The sequence below is a fragment of the Castor canadensis genome, chromosome 5 (assembly GCF_047511655.1).
Source record: "Castor canadensis chromosome 5, mCasCan1.hap1v2, whole genome shotgun sequence".
NCBI classification, from domain to species: Eukaryota; Metazoa; Chordata; class Mammalia; order Rodentia; family Castoridae; genus Castor; species Castor canadensis.
Genome location: NC_133390.1, coordinates 73,561,388 through 73,581,659, shown reverse-complemented (window position 1 = coordinate 73,581,659; position 20,272 = coordinate 73,561,388). Strand labels below are relative to the sequence as shown.

Below are 20,272 nucleotides of genomic sequence, written 5' to 3'. Positions count from 1 at the left end.
ACTATTTCCACTGATGTTTGGTTTTTTTTTTTTGCTACATTAACTGGGGCTTGAATTCAGGGCTTTGCACTTGCTAGGCAGACACTTTACCACTTAAGCCACTCCCCCAGCTCTGCTTTGATGTTTCTTGAAGTATTTCTAAGTGGGGTGCTTTTCTAGCAATGGCTGAATTTGTCAACTTTGATACTTAACGTCAACTTCTATTATGATAGGTGGGGATTTTACTTCCTTACACTATCATGTCATACCTTTACTTCCCTCCTCCCATCTTTCCAGTGTAGTTTTATCACACCTTTTGATTAAATTGTTATTCTGTGTTTACATTACTATAACTACATAAATATTATTCCCTGGCAATTCAAATGACATAATCTAATTTCATTTCCTTTCTTATGTATTTTATTGTTTTCTAGAGTTTTTTTTTTTTTTTCCCTTCCATACCAGGGCTTGAACCCAGGGCCTACAACTTGAGCTACTCCATTAGCCCCTTTTGTGTTAGGTATTTTTGAGATAGGGTCTTGTGAACTATTTGTCTGGACCAGCTTTGAACCATTATCCTCCTGATCTCTGCCTCTTGAGTAGCTAGGATTACAGGCATGAGCCACTGGCACCTGGCGAAATGAAAATTCTTTTATTTTTTTGGTGGGACTGGGGCTTGAGAACTCAGGGCCTCACACTTGCTAGGCAGGTACTCCACCACTTGAGCCACTCCAGCAGACCTTGTTTTCTAGAGTTAATAATTCTTCATTTAAAAAAAATTTATTTAGGTTTTTTGGGTTTTTTTTAATATGTATCTATGGGCTAATTCTACCCTGTTTTTTCCAGCAACCTTTTTGGTCAAACCCATCAGATTATCTATCACTCTTTTTTCCTGCATATTTCCGTCATTGAGTCTCTTCCCATCTGATTGGCTGTTCCCTAGTGCTGCTGTTCAGCTTGCTTTCTTCCATGTTGAATAGTTTTTTTGTTGTTGTTTTTCCAGTTCTCTAACACTTGAGCCACCCACCCTTTGTTTCAGGGTTTTTTTGGCGCTTTTTTTTGGTGGGACTGGGGCTTGAACTCAGGGCTTTATGCTTACAAAGCAAGTACTATACTGCTTGAGCCACACCTCCAGTCCATTTTATTTTGGTTATTTGGAGATGGAAGGTCTCGAGAACAACTTGTCCAATCCTCCTGATCTCAGCCTCCCAGTTTTTTTTTTTTTTTTTTTTCAAGATTGGTTCTCACTTCCTCTTTGCCAGAGCTGACCTTGAAACTCTTTATCTTCCAGCTCCACTTGGAATTACAGATGTAAGCCACCAAGCCCAGCTCCATGTTGAGTACACTTATTTCTAGGCTCTGGGTCTTCCTTTTTCTTAGTTTACTCCCTGTTTTGCTGGACGACCGCTAGTAGTTTTAGGGAACATGTCATAGAACATTTCTTTGAGACCTCATTTGAAAAGATGTGTCTTTATTCTGTGCTCTTCCTTTGACTATAGATTCTAGAATGGAAACTATTTTCTCTTAGTATTTTAAAATTTTATCATTTTTAGTTTTCATTGTTAAAAAATTGGTAGGTGAAAATATGCCATTTCTAATCCTAGTCCTTTGTGGCCAATTTTCCTCTGGAAAATTTTAAGATCTTCCCTTTTTTTTCTTCTGCTCTAAACTTTTACGGTGATGTGCTATTGTATGAGTTGTTTTAATTCAGTATGCTGAATACTTGGTAATACTCTTTCCAAACCTTCATTCTGAGAAACTTTCTTATCTTTTTGATAATCTCCTATGATTTCTCTGTCATTGTTTAAACTTAATGTCATTTTTTAAACTCTTTGATTCATCTGTTGATTTTTCTTATCTTTTGTTGTTATTGTACACTGTATAGTAGCCCAGGCTGGCCTCTAAATCATGATTCTCCTGTCTCTACGAGCCAAGTGATAAATTGCAGGCATATACCACTGCACCTGGCCTGATCTTTAATAATCTTTTTTTATTTTTCCTTTCTTTATCATTTTGTGTTACCCTGTAGTAAAATAGTTCCAACCATTCTTGGGGTTTGAATTTCAGAAATTCATTCTGGATTTTGAATTCCTATCACCATTTTTTCATTTCTAAGAACTCTTTTTCTTTTCTGACTTTTTGGGAAACATCCCTTTCATGTTTAATTGATTCAGTATCTTATCTGAAATTAAAGATACTAATTACAGCTTTTCAGATTTTCTTCTGCTTGTTTTCTTTCTTCTACTTATTTCTTCTAAGTTTCTTTTTTTGGTTGGTGTGTTGATTTTTGTTTCCATCTTACATGTTGTTGGAGGCTTCTTTTAAGCTTCTGTGGATCATATACTGTCAGTATACAGCAGACTAGAAATTCTGAGAATACCAGACAGAAATTGTAGAAGGGTAATTTAGAAATAAGCTGTATATTTTATTAGAGGAAACTCCAAATCAGTATCTAAACGCCTTTTATATGGAACTGTGTAGTTTCTGTAGGGAAAGATTCTTTGTTTCCCCTATATTACCGTTTGTGTTCCTAACTGTTGGCATTCAAGAACTGAGATGAGGTGGGGCAGGATTAAACAGTGCTGAGGAATTACCATTAAGTATAGACTTTGATGTAAAGCCTCTATTTCTGGCAACTCATCTTGTCTTCCCATTGTGCTTGGGGCCCCTGAGTTCAGAGCCTTTTTGATGCAGTTCCTATAGGAATTGGAAAGGGGTAGTTCCCTAGTTGTATGAATTGATACTGAAGACCAAGGCATCTAACAGCGCCTTTTTTTTTTTTTTTTTTTAATTCATATGTGCATACAAGGCTTGGGTCACTTCTCCCCCCTGCCCCCACCCCCTCCCTTACCACCCACTCTGCCCCCTCCCTCTCCCCCCACCCCCTCGATACCCAGCAGAAACTATTTTGCCCTTATCTCTAATTTTGTTGAAGAGAAAGTATAAGCAATAATAGGAAGGAACAAGGGCTTTTTGCTAGTTGAGATAAGGATAGCTATACATGGAGTTGACTCACATTAATTTCCTGTGCATGTGTGTTACCTTCTAGGTTAATTCTTTTTGATCTAAACTTTTCTCTAGTTCCTGGTCCCCTTCTCCTATTGGCCTCAGTTGCTTTTAAGGTATCTGCTTTAGTTTCTCTGCGTTGAGGGCAGCAAATGCTAGCTAATTTTTTAGGTGTCTTACCTATCCTCATATCTCCCTTGTGTGCACTTGCTTTTATCTTGTGATCAAAGTTCAATCCCCTTGTTGTGTTTGCCCTTGATCTAATGTCCACATATGAGGGAGAACATACGATTTTTGGTCTTTTGGGCCAGGCTAACCTCACTCAGAATGGTGTTCTCCAGTTCCATCCATTTACCAGCGAATGATAACATTTTGTTCTTCATGGCTGCATAAAATTCCATTGTGTATAGATACCACATTTTCTTGATCCATTTGTCAGTAGTGGGGTATCTTGGCTGTTTCCATAACTTGGCTGTTGTGACTAGTGCTGCAATAAACATGGGTGTGCAGGTGCCTCTGGAGTAACCTGTGTCACAGTGTTTTGAGTATATCCCCAAGAGTGGTATTGCCATCTAACAGCTCTTTATACAGACTGTCATCCTTTTGTTATCCTCACCTTTTTTTGGTATCAGGGCCTCTAGCTTGAGAATTTCTGTAGCTTTGAGTGGGGTCAAACTGCTTGATTTTTATTAGTATTCCTATTTGTAGACAATTAGATTTGATTTTATACCACTTTACTACATTAGTCACCAAGAATGGCGGTAACTACCGATATTAATTCTGCCATATTTAGCTGGCATCTCTTGGGAAAATGGTGCATATAAAAAATATCATTAATTGTTTGCATTTTACCTCTGCAGAGCTGGCAGAGTTGCCTTTGATACGGTTAGACTTCTCATGCAATAAAATTACAGCCATCCCTGTTTGTTACCGGAACCTTAGACACCTACAGGTGATCACCCTAGATAACAATCCACTACAATCACCTCCTGCACAGGTAAATCATACGTTAAGTATGTTAATGAACTTTTTTTTTTTTTTTCACAAAGGATGACATTTAATTATGTGTTTGCTTCTGTTGGAAATTAAGCTCTTTTAAAATAAAATCCCACAAAAATGTGTTCTTTAGAAGCCTTGAATAAATAGGATGGAAATAAGGCAATGTTTCTAGAGGTGTTTTTCTTTCACTAATTGCAATTTTTAAAGTTGAAGATTCTTCCAAAAATTTTTTAATAAAATTTAAGTTAATTTCTTAATATTTTTCTAGTAAAATTTGAATATAGAGAACATAAATGCTAGAGATAAATAAAAATACTCATCTTTCCAAACTAAAGATTATCAGTGTATTTTTACCATAGTTTTGGTCCCTCCTGTTTTCCTCATTGAGCCAGTTTGTTCATTTGTTTATCAATGACTGAAATGAAACTGATAATAGTTGTAAGGTAGCTTTGCATATAGCTCATAGATATACTACCATCTAAAATGTTTGTTAATATTTAATTTTCATGGTAGCTTTTTTTAACTCTGCAATTTAATGATTTTGTACAAGCCTATTGTAATTTTTATGGCATCTTACAAAACTTTTGAATAAATTTCATAACTATAGAAGGGTTTTGTATTAGTCAGTATTTTGTCGCCTTGACCAAATACCTGAAAGAAATCAACTTAAAAGAGGGAAATTTTATTTTGGCTTATGGTTTCAAAGGTTTCAGTCCAGCCACCTCCATTGCTGTGAGTCTGTGGTGAGGCAGAATATCATGGCAGTGAGAGTATGTGCATGGTAGCCAGGAAGCAGAGACAGAGAAGAGGATCCAGTGACAAGATATATCCTTCAAAAATACACTCTCAGTGAACTCCTAATAGTGCATTAAGCTATGAATTCATCAATGGATTAATCCATTGGTGAAGTTAGAGCCCTCATTATCCAGTTACCTTTCAAAAGCCCATTAGCTGGCAGCCAAGCCTTTAATACCTAAGCCTTCAAAAGACATTTTAGATTCAAAGCATGACAGGTTTCATTAGCCCAAAGAATTTGTTTTGACTTCTGAAACAGGTCTTACAGAAAGCAGAATAAAAACATAATTATGACTGAGGTAGGAGGATAGAGAGTTCAAGGCCATCTGCCTCAAATAAAAAAATAAAAGAAAAAAAAAAAAAGAAATGCACACAAACAATTATTAGACTCCCAAAATCAAAAGTTGTCAATATAGTCTATTGGATGAAAATCTTTAAATTTGATGACTATGCATAACTAATCAATGGAATGAAGTTCCTTCATATTTTAAGTGTTTGTAATTATAAATTACTTCTGTGTTACTAATACTTTACCAGTCACTAAAAAACAGAAACCTATATTTACTAGTTAAACATCCAAAATAACACTGAATCAAATGGTAGATACAGTTTGGTTTGGTTTGTTTTGTTTTTGGCAGTACTGGGGTTTGAGCTCAGGGCCTCCTGCTTGCTTGGCAGGTGCTCTATACCTCTTGAGCTATACCCTCAGCCCTAAAAATAGTTTTAAACATTATGCTATGAACTTAATAAAAATGCCTTCTAGTCCCAACTTGCATTACATAAAATTGTTTATGATAAAAAAATTATTGCAGATGAATAATTTGGTTGTATTTATATGTTAATTTTATTTAGATATGTATAAAAGGCAAAATCCACATATTTAAATACCTGAACATACAAGCTTGTAAGATTGCTCCAGACCTCCCAGATTATGATAGGAGACCCTTGGGTTTTGGCTCCTGGTGAGTATGTTCTATTCTTGTATCCATCATATTCTATCACACAGGGAATCAAATAAACCAAATCCTTTTATTTACCTAAATGTTTGAAGGGAAATAACTTATTTAACATTCTTATATTCTCTGAATGCTTGTATTAAATGTAAAATTGATTACATAGATCTGACAAAGTGTAGTTCTACATCAGATTTTCTCAGCCTTGACACTGCTGACATTTTAGATCAGATAGTCTGTGTCATGAAAGGCTATCCACTACATTGTAAGACTGTTTGCAGCATCCCTGGCCTCTACTCACTAGGTATCATTGGCACCTTCTAGTGTGACAAACTAAAATGTCTTCAGACATTGCCAGTTTCCCTGGCAAGCCCCCAGTTGAAAACCACTGGTCTGAGTGACTTAAATACTAACCTTAGCTCTGCTGCTAACAAGCTTTGTTACTTACAGCAAGTTATTCGAACTTTTGGACTTCATTTCTCCCTTAGAGAGTGAAGAGGTTGGATTTGTGGATTGTTTAGTATTACTTCAGGATCTTTTAGTCCATGAATCCCTCAGTTACATGCCACATGACTTACAACATCATGTACTTGGCAGTATGAACCATCTGGAACAATCTTAAGTACAGGAATTAAATTAAAGGGCCTTTAAATAGGCAAGATAGATGCACCCAATAAATACACAGTAACACTCATGGACTTTCCTCAAAGAGAACCCCTCAGGCCTTTGGGAACTTGACAAAATTTGCTTCTTAATTTCCAAGACTGAAACAGATTAACAAATTTCCATGTGTTTTCTAAGGGGAGGTATATTAACAAGTACAAAAATTAATATGTAGAAAAAGAGAAAATTATAAAAAAGCAGATGAATTTTTTTAAAAAAAACCTTCAAGATAGATATTTAACTCTGAGAGGAAGAAAGATTTAGTGTAATAAGGGAATAAGGGGACTTCAGAAGTATTAATAATGTCCCATCATTTTAAAAAGTCATGCTTCTTATAGATATCCTTTAATATCATTTGCCATATTTCATACTTTTAATAAGATATTTAAAAGCAGTATAAGTCTAAAATCATAGTAGTTTGACACCATTAGACCTGTCTTGTAAAAATCCCTTCCTTTTTCAGTAATATTTAAGTTACTAATTACCATACTATAAATGAATATAATAATTGATTCTTATTAAGAAAATGCTATGATATATTAAGTATATATCATCACTTTCAGAAAGGGAAATATGTATTATAGTTTAAATCTTTTACCAGAAATTATTAAAATGAAGTAATAAAGTGTTTTATGGTATAAAAATATTTGACTTGCAGAGATATGATTTCTCAGTTAAATAAAGCATTACTCCAGAGGGATTTGGTTTCTATCCTTTGCCGCAGGCTGTGCTTTTCTTTATCACTGTATTCCTCGCCAGGCTGAGTATTTGGCGTACACAGTAGTTGGCTCAACAAATGTTTACTGAATAAAAGAACAGTAGATTTAATCATAGAAATGTTGCTTTCCTCTGCCATTGGAAACAACTTTGAAATGACATTCTCAGGTGTTTGGCCTGGCTTGTAGATTGAAGATTTACATAGACACTACAAAGGATGTATAAGGCACCAGCCCTAATCTGGTTGTTTAATCATAGAATATTATTGGTTTTAGTGTATTTATACGAATACAAGAAGAAAACGAAAAATACATATGCCTGTAAAAGATTCCTACAAAGAACCTCCTCAGACCTAACATATTTATCTCTGAGAGGACTGAAAGCAGGGGAGGGATATTAGGAAGGCCATAAAAGGTAAGGTTTTGACAGATGGTAGAGATTAGATCTGACATACTGTGTGCTAAAACTAGGTCTGTCTTAGAAGGGATGATTTTGTTAGTGGTGAAGGTAGGAAGGGACCCATGTCATTATTGTCAAGAGTCTTTTAATTTTACCTGTTATTATTTCTCTTTCATTCTTCATTTTCTTTCTCCTCTTAGCTCAGGTAATTGCTTATAATGTAGAAACCCTTGTCATTTTGAAAAGAAAGCTTTGTTTTTCCTATCTTAAGTTTTTCTTAAGTGTTCTACTCCTATATTCTTACACAGTGTACAACAAATAAAAGTAGCCATTTTATTTTATGTATACACTAATTGATTTTCCCCTTTGAAGTTCATAATAGCTTATATTTTCTCAATTGGTCTTTATAGCAACTGTATAACATAAGTGGGGTTTTTATTTTTTTAAAGAGGAAATTGAAATTTTCATAGTGAGTGGTAGTACCAAGTATCATTCCGGATCTTTCAGAATGAAAAAGCCACATTGTAAACTTCACTGCACTGCACTGCACTGATCCATCATCTTACTGTAGTGAAGTTATCCATATATTTGGATCTGTTACGACAAATAGTTTGTTAGGGACACTGGAATTTCTAACAGGGTAAAACTGGAGCCAGAAAGAACTCTGCTTGGTCTTCTGAAGGCTGTATTTTTATGTATTAAAATGTATTGTTTAGCAAATCTTGAAGTACACTTAGTTGGTTTGGCAGCTGCAGAAAGGGAGTTTTTTGTTTATTTGTTTTTTGTTTATTTGCAGAAAGGGAGTTTTTTGTTTTTTGTTTATTTATATAGAGCCTTGGCCCATACTAGGCAAAAACTCTGTCACTACACTATATCTCTTGCCACCAAAAAGTAATTTATCTTTCTTTCTTTTCTTTTCTTTTTTTTTTTTTTTAGACAAGCACTCTATCTTTTGAGCTAATCTGCCAGACTTTTTTTGTTTTGGATATTTTTGAGATAGGGTCTCATGAACTATTTGCCTGGGCTGGCCTTGAACCTCGATTCTCCTGATTGCTACCTCCTGAGTAGCTAGGATTACAGGTGTGAGCTACCAGTGCCTGGCAAGAAGCTAAAATTATAAAACTTTCATTAAGTAGAATATCTTTGTAACTTGGGATAGGCAACAATTTCTGAGGACACCGAAAGTGATAACCATAAAGAAGTGATAAATTTCATCAAGATTAAAAGCATTTACTCAAGAAAAGAAATGTTCAGAAAAGGAATAGGCAAGCCATTAACCTGGATGAAAATATTTGCAAAACATATATGTGACCATCACCTTGTGTCCAGGTATATAATGAATACCTGAATTCTAGTGATAAAGAGACAACCCAATTAAAAATGAACAACAGATTTGGATACTTAACAAAGAGATACATAAATGGCCACTAAGCACATAGAACAGTACTCACTATGATTAGTCATCAGAGAAATGCATATGAAGTCACTAGCTATCAGCACATTCCATTTGAAAAACCAAAATTAAGAACACTGACAATACCAAATGTTGGTGAGGACATGGAGTAATCTGTGCACTTATACATTGTTTAAAGAAATGTAAAATAGTTATCTATTTTGGTGAAATGCTTTAGTTTGTGGGGTTTTACAACAGCTTTGTTGAGACTTGAGTTATAAACATTTTAAGTGTGCACTTCAGTGAGTTTTAATTATTAAACCACCAGTACAACCATGATATTTAACATTTCTATTACCCATGTCCCTCTGTAGGTAGTCCTTTCCCTCTATCCCTAGTTCCAGGTGACCATTGATCTTCCTTCTGACAGTAGTTTTGTCTTTTCTAGAATTTCAGATAAGAGGAACTAAACAGTACGTAGCATCTTGTGTCTGGCTTCTTTTGCTTAACAAAATAATTTTGAGATTCGTTGATTTTGCATTTTAAAATTGGGCAAAAGATTACGTATCATATAAATCATTTGTTTTACTCCTAAGGCATTTAACCCAGAATAATGAAGGCAAATGTCCATACAAAGGTTTGTTCACTGCAAGGCACTTTTACTCACAGCAGCCAAAAACTGGAAATAGCCAAGATTCCTGCTAACAGAAAACGGATTTTTTAAATTGTATACTTGGGCAATGGAATGTTACTAAGCAGTAAAATGAAATGCAAAAGCATCATAAATCTCACTGGCGTTACGCTGAGCATAAAAGCCTCAGGAAAGAGTTCATACGATTCCATTTTTGTAAGTTCTAGAGAAATAATTGTGTTAGTTTTCTATTGCCACTGTAAGTAATTACCACAGTCTTAGAGGCTTGAACAACACAATTATTTTTGGTGGGACAAAAACAGGCACTGTACCAAAATCTTCCCTATCCTAGCCTGAAGTAGTAGGATTACAGGCTGAGCTGCTGGCGTCCTGCCTAATGACAAAAGTTTTTTATCTTGCAATTCTGTAGATCAGAAGTCTAATAATCCTCATGAGGCTAAATCAGGATGCTTGCAGAGCTGTGCTTCCTTCTGTGGGCTCTAGATAAGATACTTTTTCTTGCTTTTTTGACCTTCTAGAGGCTGTCTATACTGCTCAGTGTCTCATAGTTCCCTTCCATCAGCAAGTCCTCTTCTGCCTCCCTTTTCCGCTTTAAGGACCTTGTGATTGCATTGGGCTCATTTTAATAAACCAGCTGACTAGCAACCTTATTTCTACCTGCAACCTTAATTGCATGTAAGATAACATACTCACAACTTCCAAGGAGTAGGTCATAGACCTCTTTAAGAGCCATTATTCAGGGGGAGAGGGAGGGGGTAGGGGAGGGGGGTGGGGGGCATGGGGGAGAAATGGCCCAAACAATGTGTGCACATATGAATAAATTTTTTAAAAGGCCACTATTCAGCCTTCCACACAAATTTAAGGTAAAAAGTAATGAGAGCACTGGTTGTCCCTAAGGAGCACACAGTGTCAGAGTGTCAAGAATTCAGAGGGAAGGAGTGTAGGGGAACTTTACTGGCAAAGTAGAAACAACCTCTGTCATGATAGAAGTGTATTTAGGATTTTGTCAAAATTATACAACCAAGATGAGTGCATTTCAATGTGTGTAAATTTTATCTAAAAACAGTAAAGGCAGCATGGGGAATGGATTGGCGGTATAGAGGAAACAAGAATTGCAAAAAGGTGGTATTTTTGAAGCTGGATAATGAGTACATGGGGGCTTATACTATTCTATTTGTTTCTATTTGGAATTTTTCATATTAGAAAGTTAAAAGAATACCCATTTAATTCTGATAGTTAAGTAACTGTCATGAGAATGTTTATTAGTAAAATTGGTTTATACCAAATGTTAACTTTTAAATTATGAAACTTTGCAGTAACAACTAGTTTCTTTTGAGCAGCCATGAAGAACTATACTCTAGTCGCCCTTATGGAGCCCTTGATTCAGGTTTCAATAGTGTTGACAGCGGTGATAAGAGATGGTCAGGGAATGAGGTAAGTGTTTCTTCCATCCCATGTTATAACTCCTGATTTGAGAAAATAAAATGATGAAAAGGAGAAGTTCTAAATTAGATTCAGTTTTTATTACATAAGTCAAGGGAGGGGCAAAAATGCCAGATAATACTCTACATCTGAAAATGCTATTCTGGTTTTTTTGTTTGTTTGTTTGGTTGGTTGGTTTTTTGTTTTGGGGTGTGGGGGGGTTATTTTGTTTTGTTTGTTTGTTTTTGGTGGGATTGGGGTTTGAACTTAGGGCTTTGTGCTTGCTAAGCAGGCACTCTACCACTTGAGCCACACCTCTGGTCCATTGTGCTCTGATTATTTTGGAGATGGACTGGCCTTGAACACTGATCCTCCTGATTTTAGCCTCTCAACTACCTAGGATTACATGCATGAGCCACTGGTGCCCGACTTTGTTTTGGTTTTGTGTGTGTGTGTGTGTGTGTGTGTGTTGCTGGGGATGGAACCTAGGGCCTTGCACATGCTAGGCAGGCACTCTACCACTGAACTATACTCCCAGCCCATAAATTCTTTGTTGTTGTTTTGGCAAGGCCTCATCCTTACTAGGTAGGTGCTCATACCTTCAACCCTGCTATTTGCTTCTTTACCATCTTTTTACTGCATGTGCTTTTACAAGTTTGTTACTTCTTTGCCTCATATAGTTTCATATTCTAGAAAACTTAAATAGGAATTGAGTCATTTAAAAACTAAAGTTTATTAGAGCATGGTGGTATACACCTGTAGTTCTAACACTCAGGAGGCTGAAGCTGGAGCATTGTGAGTTCAAGGCTAGCCTGGACTGCATAGCGAAACCCTGTCTCAAAAAACTGAAACAAAACAAAACGCTGAATCCTGAAATTTGAGGAGGTGGGTAATCTAGAGCAGAGGTAGTAGAAGGGATGCTAGATGATTGGGAAAAAAGTAGGACTATAAACTGATGGGTAGAGATAGGAACGTGGGCTAGGCATGATAGCTCAGTGGTACAGCCATGTTTAAGGCTCTGGGTTCAATTCCCCATATTGCCAAACAAGAAAAAAGAGAGAAATTATATTATTTTTTAAATGTTGTTTAATTATTGGTATTTTATTTTCTTTTTAAGTTGCTAAGATACAATATTTATAAGCTAAATGATTAAGCTTTTGATAGCAGGAATGGTAATATACAATTTATATAACATTGTTTCATTGAGAGTCCAAAACAAATTAAATTTCAACCACAAACCATTTGTAATTCGGATTTGCTTTTTTATATACTTCTGGAGGGTTATGTAGGTAAGTGCAGCTGTGTCCTGGCAGATATATGTAGCTAATTTAAATCTCTGTATATATTTAGAATCATGAATACCTTTCTATTTCTTCTTTTTGTTAATTGTAGCAAAATATATAACATAAAGTTTAACATTTTAACCATTTTAATGTGTATATTCCACTTGCATTGAGTACATTCAGTGTTGCACAAACATCTTCACTGTCCATTTCCAAAACATTTTTGCTGTTTCATAAGTGTAAATTTTTGATTTTTTTATATTTGAAATATGTTGTCTAGAATTGGAAGTGGCATTTTTAATATTTCTATTTTTTAAGCCTACAGATGAATTTTCAGATCTGCCTCTCCGAGTAGCAGAGATCACTAAAGAACAAAGACTGCGGAGAGAAAGCCAGTATCAAGAGAATCGCAGCAGTTTGACAGTGACAAATGGTGGAGGTAAACATAATTCTGGTAATAGATAAAGTCTTCATCTTTCTGAAGTAGTCTTTTTCACATCTACTCATTTCTGTGTGCCTGTGACTCCTTCATACTTCTAAAGACTTCTTTTCATGTCTGACTGAAAAAATTTGTTTGCCATTGGCATGAAATTTGAATTTCTCTGTGTTTTCCCTCTCCTTTATTGGAAAAAAAACTGTCCCTTTATTAGGAACAGTTACCTGGAGTAGATGTTTATTAATCTTGATTTTACCAGTCTTCTTTTGAAATAGTAATTTCCCTTTTTAAGACTCCATTTTTAAGGGATTTGATCTTCAGGATTCTAGTACATTTGTTTGTTTGTTTGAAGACTGGTTGTCATCATGTCACCCAGGCTGGTCTCAAACTCCTGAGCTCAAATAATCCTCCTGCCTCACCCTCCTGAGTATCTAGGACCACAGGTGCATGCCACTATGTCCAGCTTCCAGCATATATTTTAATGTTTACCTTTTCTTTCATCTGGAATAATGCTCTTTGGGGCCTCAAAATCTCAGTTTTCCTTATTCTGGCATTTAAAACTTTGTTTTGCCTTTACAGAATGAGCACTGTTCTTTCTGCTTCCTTGTACTATGAAGCAGGCTCTTGATTTTGGCCTTCCATTTTTCAGTGCTTTAGTTTGATTTACCAAATCCTAATGTTTAAATTTTGAGGGTCAGGGATAAGGGAGAAATTAACTTTGGTTTTTTTATGAAGCAATAAGAGCTTTTACCTCCGGATGATGAACTCCCTCCACCACACACATCCTCCCTGTTCTGGGGTTTAAACTCAAGTACTTGGAAGACAGATGCTCCACTGCTTGAGCCACACCTCCAGTCCTGAATGATGGTTTCAATTAAGTGATTGGCTGTCTTTCTTTTCTTCACCATCTTACTCCTGTCACTTACTACTCCTTTCATTCACTGTCATATGAGATCTCTTTCCCATCGGTTATTTAAGACTTAAGATAATTTCTAGCTCTTTGCTCTTCAGTATGTTAGCTGCTAGCCACTAAATATAAGTATGAAATACACATAATGTTTTGAAAACAATATGAAAATATATGTAAAATAATACTGTATATTGATTATATATTGAAATGATAATATTTAGGTATATTGAACAAAATTAAGTACATCATTAAAATTAATGTTATTTATTTTTTTTCAGTACTGGGGCTTGAACTCAGGAGGCTGAGGCAGGATTGTGAGTTTGAGGCCAGCCTGGGATATATAGTGAGTTCTAGGCCAGCCTGGGTTATGTAGATAGCAAGACCCTGTCAACAAAAACCAAAACCAAAACAAAAAAAAGAAGATGCAGCCTTCAGTCTTTAAAAATTAGTTTTCTCTATTTATCTCACTAACTCAGACTGTCTCACTTAAAACATTAAAGAACTGTCCAAGGAAAAAGGAAATATTTAAGGTCTATAGTCACCATCAGTTACTGCATTCGTAAGTGAATTAAGACTAAGGTTTTCAAGAGACTTTGTATGAATGACCATGGACCAAGGCTTATATAATTTAAACTTCTTATTCCTTCCACTTTCAAAATAGAAAATGTTGGTGAAAATGAGATAATATAATTTAAGTAAATGCCTTTTATTTGATGTCTCTTTGAATTTTATTGTGTATCTTTGTGTGTACAGTGGAGCATGATCTGGATCAAATTGACTACATTGACAGCTCCACTGCAGAAGAAGAGGATGAGGTGAGACAACCCAAGGGCCTGGACTCAGACAGTCTCAGTTCCCAGTTCATGGCCTATATTGAACAACGGCGAATCTCTCATGAGGTAGTACATAATTTTAACCTATGTATCTGTCCCCTAGTGGAAACAATTAGTGATAGTATACATTTCTGTCATGTCATTGATTTGTTGATCTAGGCCTAATTGTTTTAACATGTTCACCTCTGATTTTAATCCTGGATTTTTCAGATTTATTAGAAAATCAGACAATAATCCCAAATAGGACTTTAATTTTTTTAAATAAGAAGACAGAGTTCATTATTTTGAAGAAGGAATGAAAGAAATTCTAAGAGTAACCTAAGGTCTTTGAAGAAAATGGGAAAGAATATGTTTTCATTGTTACTTTCTGTTTTGTTTCCTGATGGCTTGGGGGTGGTGTTTGTTTTTGTTTTGTTTTATTGTGTTTTTGTTTTTTACTGTTAACCAGCTGGTAAATCATGGTTTGATTGATTGGTAATTAAGAATTAAACCAAAAAGTTGACTTTTGAGGCAATATACAATGTATCCTTAGATTATTTATAGTAAGCTTAATTATATTTATTCTTTTATCTTAAGTTAACAGGACATAAATTGTTTGCTATTAAAATTCTTAGAGATCTCCTATAGTGGAACATTGAATTGCCTTAGAAAACAAATGAGCATTCAGCCCACTACAGAATTTCTGCCAATTCCCCAAGGCTCTCAAGTAGAATAGCATTCTTCAGTGTATCTAGTCAGCATAGTAAAATGGCTCCATTTTAGTGTATGTGATATTGATGTCTGGAGTTCATCCCAGGCTCTGAGCAGGGGTTATTTGAGAAATACTTGGGGCCTTTTTGAAGAACACAGTATTTTTTTGTTGGTGTTCAAAAGACACATTTGCATTTTAAATTGTATAATGTTATATAAATCAAATCCTGCAGCCTAGAGAAAGCAATAGGCCAGGTGATTAATGAAACTCTTTGTGGTTCAGGCTAATAGTCTCTGTGTTGGAGCAAAGAACTACTCTGCAATAAAAGTAAAATTTATGCCACATTATAATCTCTAAAGAAATCTTTTTTACTTACGGTCTTTCTCTTTGATCATTTTATGGTAAATTAGGCTTTATAAATCTGGGTATCTCTATTAAACTTGAAAATGCTTATCATATTACTGTGAAAATTGTACTAGCATTTCTTTAACCCATTTTATTGGTTCTTTTGTTATAATGCACTTAATTTCTACATAGTTTTTTTTATGGTTCTATGTCATAAGGCTCTTTATGAATTCTATGTCATAAAGGTCTCTAAAATTTGGTGATCTGTGAACATATGATGAAGTAGTAGTATTTTAGATGATTTAGCAACCAGTGAAGAAATATACTTTTGTATTCCTAAGTATTGTCTAACAATAGAGTGCTTAAAAACACTAGCCAAATTGAGGTGCTGCTGCTGCTATTGAATTTTATTTGAATTTATTTGACTTTTATTTTTAATGCCTCTTGTATCAGTAGACCACCTCTGCCTGAGTAGGATGTGACTTATAATTATGTTTTCAATTAAATCATTGTCACATTGATTTTATTATGGAAATTTCTTGTACCTTTTACAATAATTTATTATAATCTTGTACCTTTTACAATAATTATCTAAATTGCAGTATCATAAAATCAGGGTGGTAAGTCACTGATAGAACATCCAAAGAGCGATTTTTGCTTATAAAATGACATGGTCAGAGTATCAGAACTGTAGTTTATTCTATATGACCCTCCTGCCCAAACTTTGAGGCTGTCAGTTTTTGAAATATCTTGTCAGAAATTTTTCTGTTTATGTGTGATGTGTTTATTTCTTGGAGGTGTGTATAATTTTATGTTTGGGGTTTTTTTGCTTGGTTTTTTTTTTTTTTTTTTTTTCTTTTTAGTACCTAGGATTGAAATCAGGGCCTTATACTTGCTAGGCAAGTGCTCTACCACCTGAGTCACACCCCAAGTCCTTTCACTTTTTCTTTGATTTTCATGAAGTGTCTTGCGCTAACTTTGTCCAGGCTGGCCTTGGATTGTGATCATCCTACCTCTGCCTCCCGAATAACTGGGGTTGTGAGTGTGCACCACCACTTCCAGCTAAGAATACTCATTTTGATGGTTATATTTGGTCTTGAAATAAGCATGTATTGCTTCCATAGATTCTCATTGGACAAAGTATATACTGTTATAACCTTTAAGTCTGTACTTTTGATTTTGGCTTTATGTTTTAGTGTGTGAACCATCTCACTTAAGTCAGCTTCATGTTCTTCAGTTATTTTTTTGAAAATGGCCTTACCATTTACTTTATAAATAAGTTCTATTGCCAATAATATTTCTTTCAATTTATACTACTTTTTTTACCAAGTAAATAGAAATTACTTTTTGTTTTAGCTTGATACTCTACTAACATGCCCAGGACTATTTGTGTTATTAAGATAAGAGACACTTTGTAGTGGTAAAGAAGTAAAGAGCGTCTGTCCAGTGAAGCCCCTGTTATTACATACATTCAAGAGAAACTGAGCAAATGTTGGGCTGGGGTAGATAGAAATTTCTGTCCTAGACAGAAGCTTGTAGTAGATAATGTCTAAGATCCTTTCTTATCATTCAGTAAATACTACTGTATAGTTTTATTGTATAGTTTATATACTGAGAAAAATCTTTTTTAAATAAAATGTAGGTTATAAGTATTTTTGTTTTTCAAAGCATATAGTATATAGCCTGCAATGACACTTTGTTTTATATTTGGTTTGAGACAAGGTCTTGCTTTGTAGCCCACGCTGGCCCTGAACTCACAATCTTCCTGCCTCAGCTTCTCAAGTGCTGGTATTATAGACTAGCCTACAATGCTTTTAAATATGACTCACATTTGGAGACTCTATTAAAATAAAGTTTTAATGTAATATACAAATTCCTAAATGTCAAGTTGAATGAATAGTGTAATCGCAGTGTTCTGGAAACTATGTTAAGTTGATTTAATTTTGCTTTTTTGGTCTAGGGTTCACTAATAAGGCCAGTTGCCATTAGGGAGTTTCAAAAAACAGAAGACATGAGAAGATATTCACATCAAAACAGGTTTGAAAAAGCAATTTTACTTACTTCTTTGTGCCTTAAAACTCACTAATAAGAATGTGAAGTGCTTTTTGGTTTTGCACATCCATGTATAATGAAGCTGTGTAGCAACTACATTTTTAGAGATCATGTATTTAAAACTGAGTGACAGTGTGCTTTTGTGCTCATGCCACAAGAAAGAAGTAAAATTGAGTTATTGATCCTGAATTCAGACCATCTAAATCATTTTCTCTACAATTACTTGATTTGAAGGTATTTAATAGCAATGATGTAATGATGTAGAGATTCATGCATAAAGAGAGCTTAGGTTTTAAAAGCCCTCAATTTTTTTAGCTGACCTTTTTGACTGGATAATGGAGAGGTAGACAATGATATGTATTCTCATTTCTGTCTTTAATTAATATGATCTTCCCACTGTCCTTTAGTCCTCGCTATTTCTACAATGGGCTCGGTTGTTTAGAATGCTTCCCATTCTTGGACTCTAAAAGATTACTTACCACAAACTATCACAGTAGCTTTGAGTTCTTTGCCTTCTGTCTGTTTTCATGAATTCTTAAAGCAGTATACGTGATACAGCAGTTGTTATATAACAGTAAGTTTAGTATGTAGGAACTGTTGTGGGTTTTTTCCCCGTACTGGGGTTTGAACTCAGGGCTTCACACTTACAAAGAAGGTTCTGTACTGCTTGAGCCACACCTCCAGCCCATATATCGTTCTTTTTTGTTGACAGTGATAACAACTTTCCAGTTATGGATAAGCTCTAAAATCAGTACAACTGCATTTGTTTAGTTAGCAGATGTTTGTTCAATAGCTACCATTTGCCAAATACTTTTTCTAGGTGTAGGGATTTGGCTATGAACTTCAAAGTTCCTTCCATCCTGGAGTTCATATTCAAATGGAATAATGAGTAAGAACCTAGAAAGACAAAATCACCTCAAAGTGCCAGTAGCTCTCACCCTCCCTCACAGGACTTGTCTATAACTTGAATAATATGTTAACAAAAAGAATCTGTCTTAGCAGTCTCTAATTTTCAGACTCAAAGGAGTTGAGTCAGTTTATTGGATTGCTGCTTGCCTATTAAAGTGTCCTAGCCCTCAGCTAGTGAGCTGATAAATTTGCTTACTTGGTCTTTTTCCCTCAGTCCTCTTTCTTTCCCCTTGTTCGTGTACTCCACACCCCCATCCCCACCATATACACATAGAGTCTACCTCCTGGGGAATAAAGGAAGAGGGATACATTAAGTAGAAAGTGTGATAAATTGGTGAGTGTTTTGCAGCTATTTGTCAAGATTTATAACTTTGAAGTTGAAACTAGACAAAATTATCATTTATTTTTTAAAGTCTCAAAATACCATTTTTAAACTAGATCTGCCTCTGGTCTGAATAGTACTTTAGTTCAAGAGAGATGGTGATATCGGGCTGGATCCTATAAAGTTAATTAACTTCCTTAAGAAGCAATATGGAATTAAAAAACGTTTGGATAAAACCTGAAAGTTTTTTGTTTCATGTTATAAAAAAGTAGAAAAGCTTCTCATTAATTATGTGATTTTACAAACAAATAAAAGCAGAGTGGGCAGTTCAAAGCCTGCTTTATGAAGTTTAAATTTACTCAGTTCAAATAAGTTCCAAGATTTAAAAGAGATGAGTTTGTGTTACCTGTATTTTTGTTTCTTATGTGTCAGTATTCCGTGCTTTGGCGGGAGGGACCAGTGCCATTCATTTAAACAATATTTTTGAGTACTATAGTGGTTCTGGCTCTGTTCTAGGTCTCTGATGTGTTAGAGCTTACCTTTTAGTAGATGTTCACAAATATGTGTTACAAATATGTGTCAGGTTCTGCTAAGTGCTGTGAAGAAAAATAAAACAGTAAAAGAGGATAATAGTGTCAGAGTTAGGAGAAAATGAGAGTGAATGTATTGTAGTGTGATAATATTTTAATAGAAACCTGAAAATGTGAGGGAGCATGCATTATTGCTATCTGGGGGAAGAACAGTCTAGGCATAGGCCATGAGGTAGGAGCATGCTTGGTGTATTCAAGAAACACCAAGAAGCCCGAACAAAGGGAAGACAGGTTTGGTGGGTGAAATGAGAATTTGGCTGCAGTCATGTTCCATTAAAGGTGTCTACTAAACATACACTTGAATTATTGAGTGAGTAGTTAGATATGTGAATTTAAAGTAAAGTGGAGAGACAGTAGGCTTGAACAACTAGAAAAAGAAACTTAGCAGGAGTAGTCATAGAGACTACTCCTAAGTAGTCTCTCTAAGGAGAGGATGGTATCGCAGAGGAAAAGTGAACAGGGTGATTTAAAGAAGAATAGAGAGGGATAAATTATGTCAAATTCTACTGATAAGTAAGTATAGTAAGGCAAGAACGAAAAAATAACTGTTGCAATTGGGAATATTTATTATTGTGAGCTAAAAGAACAGTTCAGTGACATTGTAAGGACAAGCTCCAGATTGGAGTGGGTACAAAATAAATTGAGATGAAGTAGAGACAACGGACTTGACTGACTTTAAAAAAAAGAAAAAATGGTGTAAAATGAAGGCAAAGAAATGTGATAGGAAGGAGGTTTGTATAAAAAGATCTAAAAAACATTGTTAAAACAGTGTTCAATGGAGCATATAAATGTGCTTCGGATGGGTTTATTTGGTCCTTTCTGTCTTGGTCCAGTTTATGTACAAATGGCTAATAAAAACTATAGGAAATTTTAATAGTGGAACTAGTAAAGTATGGACAAAGCTATGGTTAATCTCTGTTATC

At 35.2% G+C, this 20,272-nt stretch overlaps 1 protein-coding gene across 10 annotated transcripts in view; it reads left to right on the top strand.

The window, feature by feature from the left end:
• The window catches only part of Lrch3 (leucine rich repeats and calponin homology domain containing 3), a 107,517-nt gene that overhangs the window by 52,984 nt on the left and 34,261 nt on the right, over positions 1 to 20,272 (top strand). For all 10 annotated transcript variants that reach the window (XM_074073365.1, XM_074073363.1, XM_074073360.1 and 7 more), the window contains exons 5-10: positions 3,846 to 3,982; positions 5,632 to 5,741; positions 10,897 to 10,990; positions 12,580 to 12,700; positions 14,361 to 14,506; positions 17,437 to 17,513. In XM_074073365.1, coding sequence (XP_073929466.1) covers positions 3,846 to 3,982; positions 5,632 to 5,741; positions 10,897 to 10,990; positions 12,580 to 12,700; positions 14,361 to 14,506; positions 17,437 to 17,513 — 685 coding nt within the window. The remainder of the gene's footprint in view (positions 1 to 3,845; positions 3,983 to 5,631; positions 5,742 to 10,896; positions 10,991 to 12,579; positions 12,701 to 14,360; positions 14,507 to 17,436; positions 17,514 to 20,272) is intronic.